A 17891-nucleotide genomic window follows, 5' to 3' on the forward strand; every position below is an offset into this window, starting at 1 on the left:
ATTTTTCATCTAAAATCTATTTCTAAAGGAGCCTTTTATATGAATGTCATAACTATGAAATCACAAGTTCAAACAAGTTAGTATTATTTTTCATACATCAACATAAAAACATCTATTCAAGGTAGAGCAAGTGTTTTTCCAGGTCCCATTTTACTATTTTTTTAAACACCAATTTGTTGTTCCACTTATCTATGCACTCACTGGTTGACTCCTGCATATGCCCTGGTTGAACCTGCAACCTTGGTGTATTGGGAGGATGCTCCAACCAAAGAGCTATCCCGCTGGGGCCAGGGCCCACTTAAGCGGCCTCCCAGGGTAGCACTGACCCAGGGCGTTGTGTCCTCAGAGGTGCCTCTGGCTCCAGGGGTGGCGGATTTTCAGCCCCCCTTCAACCACAGCGGTGCCCTTTTAATCTAATTTCCATATTGGGGTTGCACACTGAGTTTGTATTAACAAAAATAATTCCACATCCAAAAACATAATCATCTGAAAACTGCTGTTCTAGACCCGTCCTGCTGACAGTGCAGATCAGGTAACTGAGGTCAGGAAGGAAGTGGCTGCCTTGGGTCACTTAGCAGTTGGAGGAAAGCCCTGCTTAGAACCCGGGTCATCAGGCCCCCAATTCTCCCCAGAGACAGAGGGAAGGCTCCTCTTCCATTCATCAAGGAGACACATTCAGCTTGCGCTTGGGACTCGTGGAAGGGCCATGCTGGGGAGGGCACTGGGAGGCAAGAGTTGGGGAAGAGGAATGGCGGGCAGAGGGTTGGGGGCGGCAGTGGGGACTGCGGAAGCGGCCCCTTTGAGAACCGCTGACCCCTCCACGGGCAGGAGGCTGTTAAGCTTAATCCAGAGGGACCTGAAACATTGGAAACACGAACAAAGTCCTTCGATTACACACGAAAGCTTTATTGTCTAGCTTGGCCAAGCAGCGGCAACTCTGACAGTGGTTTGAGGGAGAGCGTGCCAGCCCTTTGTTCTACTTAGTTTTTATAGTTTTGTAAGTGGGAAGTACAGAAGCAAAAATTATAATTAGGAGCCCCTTACCACTATTGGTTATAGTCATATGTCCTTTAACATGATAGGACCACGTTCAATTTGCAAGCCATACATTATTTTGGAGAAAACAAAATTTACAAGTCATTGCTATAAGAAAAAGTTTATTTTGGCTTTTCTCTCCCTGTACCTGGCTAGCCATTCACCCCTTTCCCCACAGGGGTGGTGGAATGTCTGGGAATCCATGTTTCCCTCCCCTTTGCATTTACAATACAATCACTCACAATTTCTCTGCACACCTTAACCCAAATTAATAAAATGTTCTTCAAGCCTCTTAAAATATTAATATTAACTCTGTAGCTTTTGGTACTTTACAACACCTGCGGGTGAGGTGGCGCAGTGGCCACAGCCTGACTTGCTGCAGTTTTCCTGGGGACAACTTGGGGAGGAGGAGGCGAGCATTCTCCCATGAACAGGCCTCAGGATCCAGGGGGGATGTCATCATACCCTCCTCCCCCACCAGCTGCGACCTTTTCTTCAGACCCAACACCTCCCAGCCCCCGCCTTCTACCAGCCTGCTGCCCACAGTATAGCGTGCTCCTTGTTAATTTGGCCTCTGGGACCCCACCCCTCAGTCTGTCCCCGCTTCCAGCTAAGGACCATGTAGGAATCTGTGGGAGCCCCACAATCACCCAGCCAAGGCCTAGGTCCGCCCCCCCCCCAGCAGCTGAAGGGGAAGCCATTTCCTTCACCACCCCAGTAACTCCTCCCACTGGACTGTGCCCTGTTGGCAGCTTCAGACCAAGACCCCCTACACTGCCCCTCAGCCCCTTCCCCTCCGCAGGGCTGCAACGCTGAGTGGGCATTTGCGGGCTGAGCCAGGGGCCCTGCCACTGCTCCGGCATCCTGGTGAGCCCGGAGTCCTGGAGAGGGGCTTGCGGACCCTGCAGGGCGCCCGAGGCCGCAGACACTCAGAACATAGCACTGCTCCGCCTCTGCTGAGCGATCCAGCCACTGGGGTTCACATCTATCTGCAGCATCTTCATCACCCACTGGTCACGCCGGGCACCTTCGATGAACTCATCCAGAGACAGCTGGCCTGAGCAGGGGGTGGGAGAGAGGGTCACACAGAAGAATGGAAGGAAGGGGGCGGGGCTTAGGGAGAGACCCAACTCGGCTCCTCCTCGTGGGGCACAGCGATTCTCTAGGAATCTCCTGGAACCTCCCAGGGTTTCTTTAAAGGACTTTTCTTTGCAAATGAATTGAAGTTTTACTTTTGCCCATGGCACCCTGGAAATGTTCTCGAGGGTTCTTCTGGGTGTGTTCCCCACCGGCTGCCTCCCTGCACAGCCTTGGGGCCTCAGTTATCCCAGGTTAGTCCTCTCAGCCATTATTATCCCCATTTCCAGGCGCGGAAACTGAGGCCAGGCCGAGAGGCTAATAATGTATCATCCCGTCTGCCTGACCCTTGCCCGCTTGCCCGGCCCCCGTGGCATCTCCAGTAGGAGTTTTAATCACTCTTACAAACTTCACATGCCAGTGACACCCTTTGTTGTTTCGTGGGGTCCTGTCTACACCCAGCTCACAGATGAGGACACCAGCTGTTGAGAGGTGGAGGGCTATGCCCAGGGTCACACGGCCGGGCAGTGGGGGTGCTGCGGGGTGCGGGGGCCGCCACCTCTGCCCCTGTTACCATCTCCGTTCTCATCCACCAGAAGGAAGATCCTGTCCACGACCTCCTCCGGCGTGAGCAGCTGGCCTTGCTGCCCGCCCTCCGTCTCCACCCTGCACGCTTTCTTCAGTTTGTAAATCGCCTGCGGAGAAAACCCGGTGGCCTCGAGGGGACCCTGCAAACCCCGCCCCGCCACCAGCCCCGCCCACAAGCCCGCCCCTCAGCGCGGGTCTCACAGCACTGCCCGCAGGCTGCGCAGCAGAGGACCACAGAACCCAGGTCCAAGTCAAAACTGATGTTTCAGGGTCCCACTGGTCAACTTGCCACTGACCTCACCTGCCGCCCCATCCCGATGCCACCGGCATTTCCGCCGTGAGCCTTACAGCTGAAACCCAAAACCTCCAAAGACTGATGTGTGTGGCCCTGTGATGGTCTCAAGGCTACTTGACAGGAAAATGGAGATTCAGAGAGAAAAGAATTTCGTTTGTTTGTGGATGTGTGTGTCTGTGTGTAAGAAACAGGACTTCAGGGGAAAGAACAGATTTCTCCTTTGCTGTTTCTCCACCCAGGGAACCAACATTTGTACAATGAAATGGAGAAGAGACAGACAAGAGGATTGTCCTTAGTCCTCAGACTGGGCGCCCTCTGAGGACAGAGGCTGTCCGGCTGATCCCAGGGCCTCTGTGCCCAGCACAGCACCTGGCACAAAACAGCCCCCCTGACGGTGTCCGGGAATCTCAGAGGTTACAGCCAGCTCCAGCGCCTCCCCGTAGATGAACTTGGGCAAACAGAGAACCTCTGTGAGGCAATGCCCTTATCTGTAAAATGGGCTAACCGGGTTCCCCGGCAGCTCTGGGGACTACCAGGCTCACAGGGTCCCCATGTCAGGGTCTGCACTCAGTGGGCACTTCCTTTCTCTTGGTGGTCATCCTCTCCCCGTGGGAGTTTTATCGGCTTCGTTAGTCTTTTTGAGAACCAACTTTTATTTTGGTTTTGTTGACTTTTCTTTTGTGCATTTTTTTCCATTCCATTAATTTCTGCTCTTAACAGTATTATTTCCTTTCTCTTACTTTCTTTAGGTTTAATGTACTCTTCTAATTTCTTGAGATGACATCTTAGATCAGTGATTTCCAGCCTCATTTTTTAATAGATACACTTTAAGGCTTCCCATGTTTCTGCAGGTCCGGCTTTAGCTGCATTCTACAAGTTCTGTTACGTTATTTTGCATTATTTCAATTCACAATATTGTGTGTGTAGGGGGGTGTGAGTGTGACTTTATGTTTCTGATTCACAGAGTATTTAGAAGTATATTGTCAAACACATGGGGATTTTTTAGTTATCTTTTTGTAATTGATTCCTAGTTTAATTCCACTGTGGTCAGAAGGCACACTTGAATAGTTTCAATGCCTCTTCCCAAACGCCAGCCCCAGGGGTGCCCGCATCAGGGGCCTGCCCTCAGAGCCCAGAAGAGCCCCTGGGCCTCAGTGCCTGGCCCCACAGGTCGACACTGACCTCTACAATGTCGAGCAGCTCCAGCCGCTCGATGTAGCCATTGCGGTCTTTGTCATAGATCTTGAAGGTCCACTTCAGCTTGTGCTCCAGGGTGCCTCTCAACACCAGGTTCAGGGCTGCCACGTACTCCAGGAAGTCAATGGTGTTGTCCTGCGTTGAAAGTGGGAACCGTGAGGCCCCTCCTGGTCCACTGCCCGACCCCCAGAGCACAGATGTATGCCCTATTCTGGGCCATCCATCCCCACAAACTCAGGCTTCGCCTCCTCTTCCTCGCGATCCACGTGGCCTCTGCACCTTCGCTCATGCTGTTCTCCATGCCAGCAACCTTCCTCAGTCTCCGTGATCAACCAATTCTACCCATTCTTCACGGCTCAGCTCAAGGGTCCCCTCCTCCAGGAAGCCTTCCTTCTCAGACCACTTCAGCCACAGTGATCTCTCCATCTCCTAACATTCCCAGCACCTACTACTTATTCTGCAGTTTGGGACTTACTCTGGCATTGTCACCTAACTGTTTGGAACACACGTCTCACCCCACAGCTGCAGTGTATTTGTGTGCCCTGGAGAAAAGAGAGGGGCTGCAGTGCTTCTGTTTCTTTTCCATGCCCAGTTCAGTGCGACTTCCACGCAGTCTGGGGGCTCATAAATATTTATGGATCAATGAATAAATAATTGACTTAATCTGAATTTGAGACCAAGGTAGTTTGGAAAGGAGATTAGAAAACTGTGCTCCCATTGAAATTTTCTTTTGCAATTTCATTCATTCTGAGCCCAGGGAAGGTGGGTAGGCTGTGCAGCCTCTCAGGTGGACATTACCCTGGAGTACATGCCTGCACCCACACCCGCACCCAGGAAGGGGGGAGAGGGAGACAGAGGTCAGGTGCTCTCTAGCCAGAGGTAGGAGAAGGGCAACAGGCCACGTCTGAGGTGACTCTGACCAGGAAACCCATCTTTCCTGCAGCAGAAATGTGCTAGCCGCAGTTACTCCAAAAGCAGTAATCAACAAGTGCGGGAACAACTTGCTCGGACTCCAGAGCAGTTGGAGGTGAGAGGCCGGCAGGGGGGGGTTGCGGGGGGGCCGGGGGGGCTGGGGGCTGGGCTTCACAGGCTGAAGCTTACACCTTGTGACCTCACATAGTTCCGGGTGGGGACCTCAGCTCTCCAAATCAAACACCTGAGCTGCCAGCTCCCCAGGAGTGTCTGCTCTTTCAGTGACTTTGTAATCAGAAATGACATCGCTGGCCCCGAGCACCTGTCTCATTGGGTCAGCCCCAGATAAGGGGTGCCTGGCTGAGCCAGCTGCGAGCAACAGGAGGACACGACAGAAAGTGAGGGAAATAAAAAAAGAAAAGACCTAAGGAAAAACCAGGAAGAAAATAAAAACGAGCTGACCTCAACACCTGAAGGGTTTTATTCTGTACCGCTTATATGATCCCTCCTGCATGTACATAATGGAGGTCAGGCTGTAGCTATAGTTTCATTTCCTGGATTTTTATTCTAAAATGCCCTATGTCTTCAACGTTATTTAAAACCATACCTTTTAATTTGTTTCAGGCGTACTGCGCAGTCCCTCTTTCTGAACACGATTTTAATATTCTACATTACACAACAAACGTATCTTTCCTATATCTCTGGTAGTCTCTTTGGGGTAGAGTCTTAGCATTGGCTGTTTGTTCCTGCCTCCCCTCCACTAGTCTCTAGAGCACTGTTTTTGTAGGTATATAGTTTTATGAAATTTTGTCACATGTATAGATATGAGTAACTCTCAACACAAACTCTCTTGTTACTTCTTAATAGTCATATTCTTTTCCCAACGAAGTCTCCTGGCCACCCCTGATCTGTTCCCCATCACTATAATAGTTTCGGTTTGAGAATGGTATAGAATTAGAGTCATACAGTATGTAACCCTTCAAGACTGGCTTCCTTCCTTCCTCCCTCCATTCCCTCCTTCTTTCCCTCCCTCTCTCCCTCCCTTCCTCCCTCCCTTCCTTCCTTCCTTCTTTTTTATACACCACAATGCCCTAGAGACTCATGCAAGTTACTGGGTATAGCAACAGCCTCTTCCTTTTTTATTGCTGAGTAATATTCCACTGTATGCATGGCCCCTAATCTGTTTCCTACTTGTTGAAGGATATTTGACTTGTTTCCAGTTTTTTCTACTGCTTTATTGAGATATAATTGCAAAATAGCCTTTTAAAGAACATAGTGTCAGTTTAAGGTGCACAATGTAATGATTGGTTGTTCTTTAAAAGGCTATTTTCATTAGTAAACGTGACTTTTATTAAGCTTACTAAATATCAACCTAACATTTCTTTTTTAATGAGTTGAGTAGGAAAATGTATGCAAATGTCTGGTAGGGAGCATCTATTTTACAAACCTCACCTCCCTCGGGTCTGTTTGCCCCACTTGATGGCTGAGGACCCTGAGACAGAAGTCTAACGAGTTGCCTAAGGCAGAGTCTTCCTCTCTTTTTTTTTTTTACAGAGACAGAGAGAGAGAGTCAGAGAGAGGGATAGGAACAGACAGACGGGAACAGAGAGAGAAGCATCAATCATTAGTTTTTTGTTGCGACACCTTAGTTGTTCATTGATTGCTTTCTCATATGTGCCTTGACCGTGGGACTACAGCAGACCGAGTATCCCCTTGCTCCAGCCAGTGACCTTGGGTCCAAGCTGGTGAGCTTTTGCTCAAACCAGATGAGCCCGCGCTCAAGCTGGCGACCTCGGGGTCTCAAACCTGGGTCCTCCGCATCCCAGTCCGACGCTCTATCCACTGCGCCACCGCCTGGTCAGGCTAAGGCAGAGTCTTTCAAGACACATCTTCTCAGTTCATCAGGAGGGGGGCCTTTCTTATTGATCCAGGTAGTTCTATTACTGTCTGAAAAAGGAGCCTGGTGCCTAGCAGCACCAAGGGGAGAAAAACAACAACAGCAACACCAAACCACTGGCAAATCCCTCCGTTCTAGCTGTCTGGATTCTCCCGCATTCTTTCTCTAGAACATTCTCACATCATGCTCTCTCAACATGATTTGCTTTCCACAGTGACCCTGTGGGGTTCAGCACAAATCACCACATGCTGTGCTTCTGTGGGCTGAGGACTGTTTGGAGCTAAAGGCAACTTTTCATTGCTGAGTAGTATCCCCGGTATGTGGGCCCGAGAGAAACTCCTGCCCCTCCCTCAATGACCTAAAAGAACTTGAAATAAAGGGCCCCGTCCATCCGTGGTAAACGATCAGAGACAACCTCTTTCTAGCTATCTAGAGGACAGGGCAGACTTCTTTTTACTAAACATCTGCTCTCCCTGTCATCCTGCAATGACCCTCGGAAGCCTCCAGGGGAGGCACCTTAGCCCACCGCCAGCTCAGAATACACCCATTCCCCGTCTCTGAACCTCTCCTGCCTGTGGGGTCTGTGACTCTCATGCATGTGGGGTTCCCATACATACGTATGTATTAAATGTGCTTATTTTCTCCTGCGAATCTGTCTCACGTCTATCTGATTATTAGACCAGCTGAAAGAACCTTGAGGGCAGAGGGAAGTTTCTTCCTCCCCATGACCCCTCGCCCCACAAGAGGCATAGCCCCTTCCGGTCAAGTGATCTCACCTGTGAGATCGCTGCAAACCCCAGGACCACTTCTGGGAAGCTTCCCATTGGGGCTGACCCTCCTCTGTCAGCCTTAATTACCCACAGAAGACCAAGATGATGGAAACGCCTCTGTCTGCTCAAGAGGCAGGAGCAGAAGTGACAGGCGTGTGATCTGCTCTGGGATTATCTGCCCCGTTTCTCCCTGAACGGGCTGCATTTGTGCCCCAGCCCTGACCCCAATGCATGTTACATAAGGATCCCAAGTGACATTTGAGCTCCAGCCTCCCTTTTCTTCCATACCAGTGCATCATAGGTCAACTGGCAGAGAGGAGACAGGAGAGTGTCACGGGGGGGGGGGGGGGGGAGCCACAGAGAGAGGCACCCCTCTCTTCCTGTCTCCACCAAACCTCTGTTTCTGTCATCCCAGAGTTGGACATGTGAGCTTCATCTGATTTTATTTGCCCCAGAAATTTCAGACCAATTGCCCCGAAATGAGACGTGCTGATACAAAGATTGTACCAAGGTGGGAGGTGCAGTTGGGTGTGGTCTTGGAGACAGGTGCGAAGAGAAAAGAAAGAAGGCTCAGTCCCTGATGGAGGGCAATAGCACACCTCCGGGAAAGGTCTCTCTTGCCCTGGGATGCCAACTAATCAGCGCAGAGGGGACGGTGGAGTTAGAAAACCAACCGTGGGTGCCAAGCCTAGTAGACGAAAACTTGATGAGCAACAGAATATTTACTTGTCTCAAAGGAGCCCCCAGATGAGGCTTGTTGGTTACAAAGGAAAAATAGTAACTTACCGTGGAGGAACTCAGAAGAGCTCACAAACCAACGTCACATGCCCCCTGACATCATGCACTGATGGACAGTCCACAGAAGGACAAACGTCACCTCTGTGGCATTTCTGCCAGAAGTGTGAAACCTGAAGCTAATCACGAGGTGACACTGAACAAACCCAAATAATTAGCCTGCAATCTTCAAAAATGTCAGGGTCAAATGAGACAAAGAAAAGCTGAGATAAAAGTTTCCAAACGAAAGAATAAGGAGACAGGACAAGTAAATGCAATGAGCGATACCCCCTCCCCCCCCCACACACGCATTGAACATTATCAGCACAAACTGACCAAACTTGAATATGACCTTGTTCTTCGGAGAAATAGATTGAAATACTTAGGGGTAAAAGGGTGTGACGCCTCCAACTTTCTCTTTAAAATATGCACTTATATATAGAGAGAATGATAAAGCAAATGAGGCAAATGTAAACAATTGTGTAAACTATAGATGGGAATTACTTGTACTATTGTTGCAAATTCTGTAAATTTAAAACCTTATCAAAATAAAAGCTATAAAGAAAGAAAAAAAGCAGTCTAACCCAGGGGTCCCCAAACTACGGCCCGCGGGCCACAAGTGGCCCCGTGAGGCCATTTATCCGGCCCCACCGCACTTCCGGAAGGGGCACCTCTTTCATTGATGGTCAGTGAGAGGAGCATAGTTCCCATTGAAATACTGGTCAGTTTGTTGATTTAAATTTACTTGTTCTTTATTTTAAATATTGTATTTGTTCCTGGTTTTTTTTTTGTTTGTTTTTGTGGTTTTTTTTTACTTTAAAATAAGATATGTGCAGTGTGCATAGGGATTTGTTCATAGTTTTTTTTATAGTCCAGCCCTCCAATGGTCTGAGGGACAGTGAACTGGCCCCCTGTGTAAAAAGTTTGGGGACCTCTGGCCTAATCTATGGTGGTGCAGTGGTTAGAGCATCAACCTGGAGTGCTGATGTTGCCGGTTTGAAGCCCGGGGCTTGTCCAGTCTGGGCACATACAAGCAGAATTATGGGCTGAAGCTTCCTGCTCTCCCCTCTCCCCCAGGTGTCTTTTTCTCTCCTCTCTAAAATCAATAAATAAAATCTTTTAAAAAAAGGGAAAGGAAAAAGCAATTGATGAATGTAAATGCTAATTTGTAGGATGAGATCAGGCATAAGAGGTCCAACTATATTATGCCCAGGGTTAAAAAATCCCTTTTGGCTCTTGAATTGTTATATTAAATTTTTAGGTGAGTATGGGGGAAGATTGATATGTTCGTGATTGTAAGTTTTGTGATCTATGACCTGATTTTATTTATTTTTTAAATTTAAGTAATTTGTTTATTCTAGAAAGAGAGGAGGAGGAGAGAGAGAAACATCAATCTATTGTTACACTTATGCCTTTATTGGTTGATTTTTTGTGTGTGTGTGTGTGTGACAGAGACAGAGAGAGGGACAGATAGGGACAGACAGGAAGGGAGAGATGAGAAGCATCAATTCCTTGTTGTGGCACCTTAGTTGTTCATTGATTGCTTTCTCATATGTACCTTGACCCGGAGGCTGCAGCAGACCAAGTGACTCCTTGCTCAAGCCAGTGACCCCATGCTCAAACCAGATGGGCCCGCGCTCAAGCCAGTGACCTCAGGGTTTTGAACCCGGTTGCACCGCGTCCCAGTCCGACACTCTATCCACTGCGCCACCGCCTGGTCAGGTTCAGTTGATTCTTGCACGTGACTGGGGATGGAAACCGCAACCTTGGTGTATGGGGATGACGCTCTAACCAACTGAGCTACCTGGCCAGGGTATGACTTGCTAAAAAAAGATCATTTTCCCTCTTTAACAAAACAGTCTGCGTCCTAGGCGGGTGCACTTGCCTGGGACTGTGAACCCCTGAGGATGTGATCCCGGGCAGATGAATTCACTCCCTTGGCCCCAGGTGTCTCATCATTTAATCTGAAGTAACCAGCTCTGCCCGCCCCCGCGGAGGCCTCTGCTGACTCAGAACCGAGGAGAGGAGCTCGGGTCGATGCCCACGCGGCTCATCCCTTTTGGGCAGCTCTTGCTCCTTGTCTTTACAGTGACAGGGGCTCGGGTGGGGGCGGGGGTGTGTGTGAAAAACCAGGTCCTTGGGCTGGAAAGCCCTGGCCAAAAATACAGAGCAGGCGGAACTGTGCCCTGCGGCCCAGCCTACCCACAGCACTCAGGAAGTGGAGGGGGGAGTCAGAGAAAGGGAGAGAGGAGCGGAGGGAAGAGAGGATGGGAGGGACAGAACAACGGGAGAGAGAGGAGAAGGCTTTTGGAGAGAGAGAGAGAGAGACAGGACAGGTAAGAGGGCAATGGGGAGAGATCAGGAGGCCGGGCGCAGGGAGCCCCCTGCGGCCGCTCTCTCAGCTCAAGGATGAGAGATGTGCTGAGCGCACTGGCCACCAGCCCCCACCGTCAGGGCGCCTTACCCCGTTCTTGTCGAAGGCTCGAAACATGCCCTCCACATACTGGGTGGCCTCCTCATTGCCTGTGACCTTGAAGAAGCGCTTGAACTCGTGCAGGAAGAGTGTGCCGCTGGGGCACTCCGCCACGAACTTCTTGTACCAGTCCTGCAGCTCCGCCACGTCCATCTCCCCGGGCGCCTCCGCCTCCTCCCAGCTGAGCTGCTGCCCCATCCCGGCCGCCGGGACGTCGGGAGCAAGGGGCCGCGTCTCCTCCCGGGCTTCTGCTGATGGGGTCCTTACTTAGGTCAGGTCCTCTTCTTCCCTTTCCTTTGCTCCGCCAGCCTCTTCCTCATCTCCTAGGCAACTGAGCAGATAGGTGGGCAGTGTTGGGGGGCAGGTGACCACGTGGGCGGGGCCCGGCGAGCTAAGCGCACTACGGTCATTGCAAGGTTCCCCTGGAAGGTCTGACCTCCAGCCTAAGCTCCAGCAGCCTCACCCCTCCCTTTCATCTTAACCACTCCACTAAGCCGCCCAGAAGGTTCTGCAAAGGGAGAAGGGGAGGAAACCGAGGGGAGGGCAGAGTGAAGATGAGGTGGGAAGACAGGCTCAGGCCCTCCCGTGTCACACACACTCCCTGTCCCTGTAGTTGGGCACCACATCGCTCCAGAGAGGATCATCTTGGAGACAGGACATGCTGAAGTCCGTAGAGGAAGCAAGGCCAACTCCCAGCCCCGGAACATAAAATCTGCGGGGGGCCTGGGGCTCAGCTGCCCCACGCCAGGCGGTCCAGTGAGGGGCAGCCGGATTTAGGGCGCGGAGGGCTCCCGGTGGGCAGCTCTGGCCCCAGCTAAGAACTCAGTCGCCGGTACTCCCTCCCTCATTAGCTGTTATCGATCATACACTTGAGTATCAGAAGTTTCCCACGTTCCAATTTAAAGTACAAATGCTTCCCTCCAACACTCTCCACGCAAGACCTAGAGGTTCTTTCTCCCCGGGAGCTCAGCGTCAAACACCTCTGAAGTCTCTTTTATAGTAAAGGTTCATGTCAATTTGCTTTTGAATCAATTATATTAATATATTCATGCTTGCTTTCATGGAATATAAAAATGACACCTCCAAGAAATCAGAAAATCGGGAGCACTGCCTTTTCTAGATCTTAGGGGCATTCCAGCGAGTCTCACAGTCTTGGCAACACCGCCGTCGCGCACTGATGCTCACGCTTGCGCTGTTGGTGCAGAGGCCGGAGCCCTCTCTCGGGCTCTCTGCCTCCAGACGTCCCTAATCTGTCATCCTTTCAGGTGCAGGTGGGCTTTTCTCCCACATGCCACATCCCTCAGGGCCTGGCGAATAAGGCTAGCCTCCTCCTTCCTCCTAGTCGTTGCCTCCACGTTTTCTCTTTTCTCCCTAACAAATGGCAGTCCCTTCACAGCCTTGTCTGACTGGACACCTCCATGGACTCATCCCTGTCACCATTATTCACTAGTGACTTCGCCATGTGTCTTGAGCATCCACATCTAGGGGAGAGCTGACCCATCCCACACTCTGACCTCAGAGGCCCTGGGTCTCCTTAGTTCCAAAGAGCTTTCCTCCATCGCCTGTTGACCTCCCGTTCACTGTGGTCCCTGCCCCAGCAGTTGCAGCATCTGGGAGCTTGTTAGAAACGCAAATTCTCAGGCCTCACCTCCCGATGAATTCAGGAACTTTGAGGGTCGGCCCAGCAATCTGTTTTCACAGCCCTCTGAGTCTTGCCAATGCACACAGGGTTTGAGAGCCATCCCTGGGCCTTGTGATCAGGCATTTCTGTATTCCCTCTGACACATGCAGACACCATCCCCTCCCCTTCAGAAGCACTGGAGGAGGCAGCCATGTGAAGGCCTGGGAGGAGAGCAGTCCAAGCAGCAGGGCCAACAAGGGCTAAGACCCAATGAGCTCCGTGGCTCTGCGTTCACGGACAGAGGAACACATACACTAAGCAGGCAGGGGCTAGATCGTGTGATGCATCAGAGCTGTGGGAAGGCGTGTAGGTTTTATTCGGACTGTAAATGGGAAGCCATAGGAGGGTTTGGAGCAGGAGAGATAGGACTCTGAGTTACGCCTTAACACACTACCCTGGCAGCTGGGTATGGATTGTAAGGGGGACGGGGGTTGGCAAGAGGGGCAGAAGACCGGTTAGGACCTGCCGCAGTGGACCGGGTGAGAGGATATGGCCTGACTAGCGTTGCAGTTGGTTGAAGAGAAGTGGTTGGATTCAGAATGTAGTTTGGAGAGGGAGCTGATAGAATGACCTACTAGTAGATTGAAATGAGACCTGAAAAAGGGGATTCAAGGATGACTCCTAGTTTTTGGCTGAAGCACCTGGACACACGGTGAAGCCATTGCTGAAGCGGAGAAGGGCTGAGAAAGGGTTTGGGAAGGACGGCAGTAGCTGGGCTTCGGCCTTGGCAAGTCTGTGATCTGAGTAGAGACGTCCAGTAGGCAGCTGGGTTCATGAATCTGGACTTCTGGGGAGAGATCTTGGCTGAAGATGTAACTTTGGAAGCTATCAGACTATAAATGTTATATCATGTTGGGAGATGAATATGAGTTCATTATCCTACTTTATTTTCTTCATAGTGTTTGAGCTGAAAGGACCTTATTTTTTTTTTCCTTATTTCTGTCTTCCCCATAGAGCCTAAGACCCTTAAGGGGCGGTATGTCATCACAGATACTGCAGAGTACCCAGTGCCTAGGACAGTGCTGGGCACATACAAGGAACTGAAATACTTGTTGCATAACTGAGCCACATGCATGACACAGTCAGCACTGAATTAATGGGACTATTATTCCTTAAATTTTTTTTTTTTTTTTTTTTAAGAAACAAGGGAACGGAGGAGTTGGGGAGAAGAACAATTGAGAAGCAGTTTTTAAAGTATTTTGGTGTTTTTTTTTGTTTTTAATTTTTATTTTTCATTTTAGAGAGGAGAGAGAGAAAGGGAGAGAGAGAGACAGAGAGGGAGAGAGAGGAGAGACAGAGAGAAGGTGGGGAGGAGCTGGAAGCATCAACTCCCATATGTGCCTTGACCAGGCAAGCCCAGGGTTTCAAACCGGCGACCTCAGCATTTCCAGGTGGACGCTTTATCCACTGCGCCACCACAGGTCAGGCACTATTATTCCTTAATTTTGCGAGACAGCTCCTCTTGGCTCTTTTCTGGGTTAGCAGCTATTTATTGATGTGAAAGGTAACGGGACTCCAAACTAGAAGAGGCCTTGACCATCACATAGCCCAGTGACTCTCAGCCTTTTCCCCATCTCGCCATGCCTGAAGACAGCACGTGCCCACTAGCTGCTGCAGTTCTGAACCAAAAGGGACTCAACTGGCTGGGTGTGAAGATGGTGTCAGTCCCGTCCACCTCTTCCTATGTATCGATATTTAAGTGGCATTGGGGAGTGATTAAAGGTCACTGTGCCCATATTAAGAAAGCGTATAAATGAATTATAACTTGATTTAGCCTCTGGCTAAGGGATCTCAAATTGGCTTTTGATGTGGGTCAGTTGCCCATGACCTGCCCCATAAATACCGCTGAGTTGGTGAAGGATAAATATATCGTTTTAAAGAGGATTAGGACTCCGTAGAGAGGAATGAGAGCTTGAAGTGAGTAACAACAGTGAGGATTTACGGAGCACAGGGTTAGGAACTGAGCGCGGCTTTGCAAAGAGAACCCTGGGGCTCGCAGGCAGCTGGCCACAAACCCACAAGCCTGGCTCTGGGAATAAAGAAATGCGTGAGCAACAGTCCTGCGTCCGCTGGCCTAGCCAGGCCTGGCCTGAAGCTCGACGGTGAACAGCCTCCGTGCCAGTGTCCTTGTGGCCCAGTAGGACCCTCCCTGATGCAGCCTAAGCTGTGTGTGGCCCCTCATACTCGGACTTGAAGGACACAGAGACCGCACTGTGTATTATACCTGTAGTCTTTATTTAGATTACATCTTTTATTTCTCAGACCCCCTCCCCATAGATCACTTTACTTCTCAGCTTAAGAAGGGGAAATATGTCTGGGTTTTAGGTTTGAGGGTACAGAGAACAGACTGACAGCTGTCAGAGGGCTGGGAGAGAAAGGTGAAGGGATTAAACAAAGTGTGGGGACCGTGGGAAGGAAAAGGGGCTGGGGGCTGGGGGCGGACAGAAGGGCTGGACGGTGACCGAGGGAGACAAGACCTGGGGTGAGCACACAGCGCAGTGTACAGATGGTGTGTTGTGGGGCTGAGCACCTGAAACCTGTATGATTTTATTAACCAGTGTTGCCCCAAAACATTCAATACAAAATTTTGAAAAATAAGAATTAGGTTCTGGGTCTGTCCCTGTCATTGACCTGAACTCATACAAATCTGCTTCACCCTTTTTGTCTCCGCTTTGTCTGTAACCTGAAAGGGGGTGAATGGAGAAGTTACAACTTGGATTTCTGCCCTGGAAGGTGGGGACAATGACTACTACTGTGTTGGGTTGTTGGGAAGGTTAAATGAGAGGACCTGTAAATGAATGTCTAGGAAAAATGCTTGGGACCCTGGCCGGGTAGCTCAGTTGGTTAGAGCGTCATCCTGATACGCCAAGGTTGCGGGTTCGAATCCCTGGTCAGGGCACACACAAGAATCAACCACTTACTGCACAACTAAGTGGAATAACAAATCAATGTTTCTCCTCCCCACCTTCTCTCTCTAAATAAATGTTTTAAAAAATTTAGTCTGGCCCTGGCCGGTTGGCTCAGCGGTAGAGCGTCGGCCTGGCGTGCGGGGGACCCAAGTTCGATTCCCGTCCAGGGCACATAGGAGAAGCGCCCATTTGCTTCTCCACCCCCACTCCTTCCTCTGTCTCTCTTCCCCTCCCGCAGCCAAGGCTCCATTGGAGCAAAGATGGCCCAGGCGCTGGGGATGGCTTCTTGGCCTCTGCCCCAGGCGCTAGAGTGGCTCTGGTCGCTGGTGGCAGAGCGATGCCCCAGAGGGGCAGAGTATCGCCCCCTGGTGGGCAGAGCGTCGCACCTGGTGGGCGTGCTGGGTGGATCCCGGTCGGGCGCATGCGGGAGTCTGTCTGTCTCTCCGTTTCCAGCTTCAGAAAAATACAAAAAAAAAAAAAATTAGCCTGACCTGTGTTGGCGCAGTGGATAAGGCATCCACCTGGAACGCTGAGATCGCTGGTTCGAAACACTCACCTTGCCTGGTCAAGGAACATATGGGAGTTGATGCTTCCTGCTCCTCCCCCTTCTCTCTCTCTCTTCTCTATAAAATGAATGAAGAACTTAAAAAATAAAATGCCTGGCATTATGTATGGTAGGGACCATAAAGCATATGACATTTCTCCTCGCCTAAACTGACCTCACAGCCACTCTGAGGCAAGTGCTGTCCTCGTCCGGATGCCCGGCCCTCCAGCTGGAGTGTGAGCAGCACAGGCACAAACAGCTGGAGCGCCCTCACACCTGTACTCCCTCTGGCGATAATGAGTCTTTACTGAACGTCTATTATCTCAGTATTCGGGCCTGTGAGGTATTCTATAAGTCATCCAACTTTATACTCCTGCTTAATGAATAGGCATGACTTCCTACGTTACTAATGAGTAACTTGAGGCTGTCAGGGTTAACGATCTTGCCCAAGTTTACTGCAGTTAGTGGGTCTGAACTCTTATCTGCCTCGGACCCGTCAGGCTCCATAGGCCATGTTTTCTCCGCTCGGTCTGCTACTCATCAGTGTTAGACAAACTAACCAAAAGGCGCAGGAAAGAGGGAACAGTACCTGACAGAAATGTTAAGAAATTCGACTACTTGTTTAAAACAGCTGCTTATATTGTGGCATGTAGAAGGTGACCAAGAGAACGCCTCAATAGTTCTCTTTGAAAGCACTGAAACTAGGCATTGAACTAGTTTCATCTGTAGAGTCCTATCAATAATTTTAAACAGACCATAACATTATTTTATTTAATATAAAAAGAAAATATCCTTCGGATCAGACAAAGCAGCAATGAACTTCAGGCTACACCTCAGTAAAAACTAACCTCACTTCTTACCTGCCTCCCTCCCCACCACGGGCAGACAGTGCGACCTGGGTATTTTTTTTTATTCTTTTTTTCCTGTTTTTTTATTATTAATTTTTATGGGGTGACATTGATAAATCAGGGTACATAGATTCAGAGAAAACATCTCCAGGTTATTTTGACATTTGATTATGTTGCACACCCCTCACCCAAAGTCAAAGTGTCCTCTGTCACCTTCTATCTGGTTTTCTTTGTGCCCCTCCCCTCCCCCAGCCCCGACGACCTGGGTATTAATTCTCAGTTTCAGAATATACGTTTCACCTGGGAGACCGAAGTAAAAAACCTTTCTCAGGCCTATCAGGATCAAGAAATTTCCTTGTTTATATCAAGAAGGGGGCTTAGAAGATGCCAAATACTTTTGTCAAAGAAGTATCACTAGTTTTTGTCACGTGTGTAGTTTATTTGCACATGTATCTTAAAACGAGATTTTTAATATATAATTTTTAGCTGATCTCGAGGGAAAGGGGGAGAAACACTGACTCGCTGTTCCACCCCTTCACGCACTCACTCGTTGACTCCTGAGTGAACCCCAACTCGGGACCACACTGCAGCCTTGGCATGTGGGGAGGCCGCTCTACCTGAACCCCTAGGCCAGGGCATAACATGATCTGAAGCGCTAAACTAAGTAACCTGCTTCATGGGTTAGTTTAACAGGAGAACAGCTGGAAGAGGATGCGCACCCTTGAAGGAGCTCACAGGGCGTCCCCGAGCTGTGTATAAGTCACCCTATTATACTACCGGGAGTACCACTGTCTAAGGAAGAAAACAAGAAAGCTGTATTTATTTTGACAGAATTATTTCTTTTAAAGTAACAATGGGTCACAAATTGCTGCTTTGCCAGACTAGATATAA

The 17891-nt window shown here is 49.9% G+C and overlaps 1 protein-coding gene across 1 annotated transcript; it reads right to left on the reverse strand.

Annotated features, from left to right (window-relative positions):
* Nucleotides 1-885: 885 nt before the first annotated feature.
* On the reverse strand, nucleotides 886-11493 carry GUCA1B (guanylate cyclase activator 1B). The gene is made up of 4 exons (XM_066247397.1): nucleotides 11010-11493; nucleotides 4178-4327; nucleotides 2687-2807; nucleotides 886-2092 (listed from the first exon to the last, which is right to left on the reverse strand). The coding sequence occupies exons 1-4, from the start codon at nucleotides 11214-11216 to the stop codon at nucleotides 1965-1967; spliced, it is 606 nt and encodes a 201-aa protein (XP_066103494.1). The 5' UTR covers nucleotides 11217-11493; the 3' UTR covers nucleotides 886-1964.
* Nucleotides 11494-17891: the final 6398 nt, after the last annotated feature.

The sequence above is a fragment of the Saccopteryx bilineata genome, chromosome 1 (genome assembly GCF_036850765.1).
Source record: "Saccopteryx bilineata isolate mSacBil1 chromosome 1, mSacBil1_pri_phased_curated, whole genome shotgun sequence".
In the NCBI taxonomy this organism is placed as follows: domain Eukaryota; kingdom Metazoa; phylum Chordata; class Mammalia; order Chiroptera; family Emballonuridae; genus Saccopteryx; species Saccopteryx bilineata.

Bases quoted from the DNA above. Each gene is read 5' to 3' on its own strand.
- GUCA1B (XM_066247397.1), bottom strand. From the start codon at position 11,216: ATGGGGCAGCAGCTCAGCTGGGAGGAGGCGGAGGCGCCCGGGGAGATG. The intron at 4,328-11,009 runs GTAAGGCGCCCT...CTTTCAACGCAG, and splicing joins GAGCCTTCGACAAGAACGGG to GACAACACCATTGACTTCCT. The intron at 2,808-4,177 runs GTCAGTGTCGAC...TTTTCTCCGCAG, and splicing joins AGCTGCTCGACATTGTAGAG to GCGATTTACAAACTGAAGAA.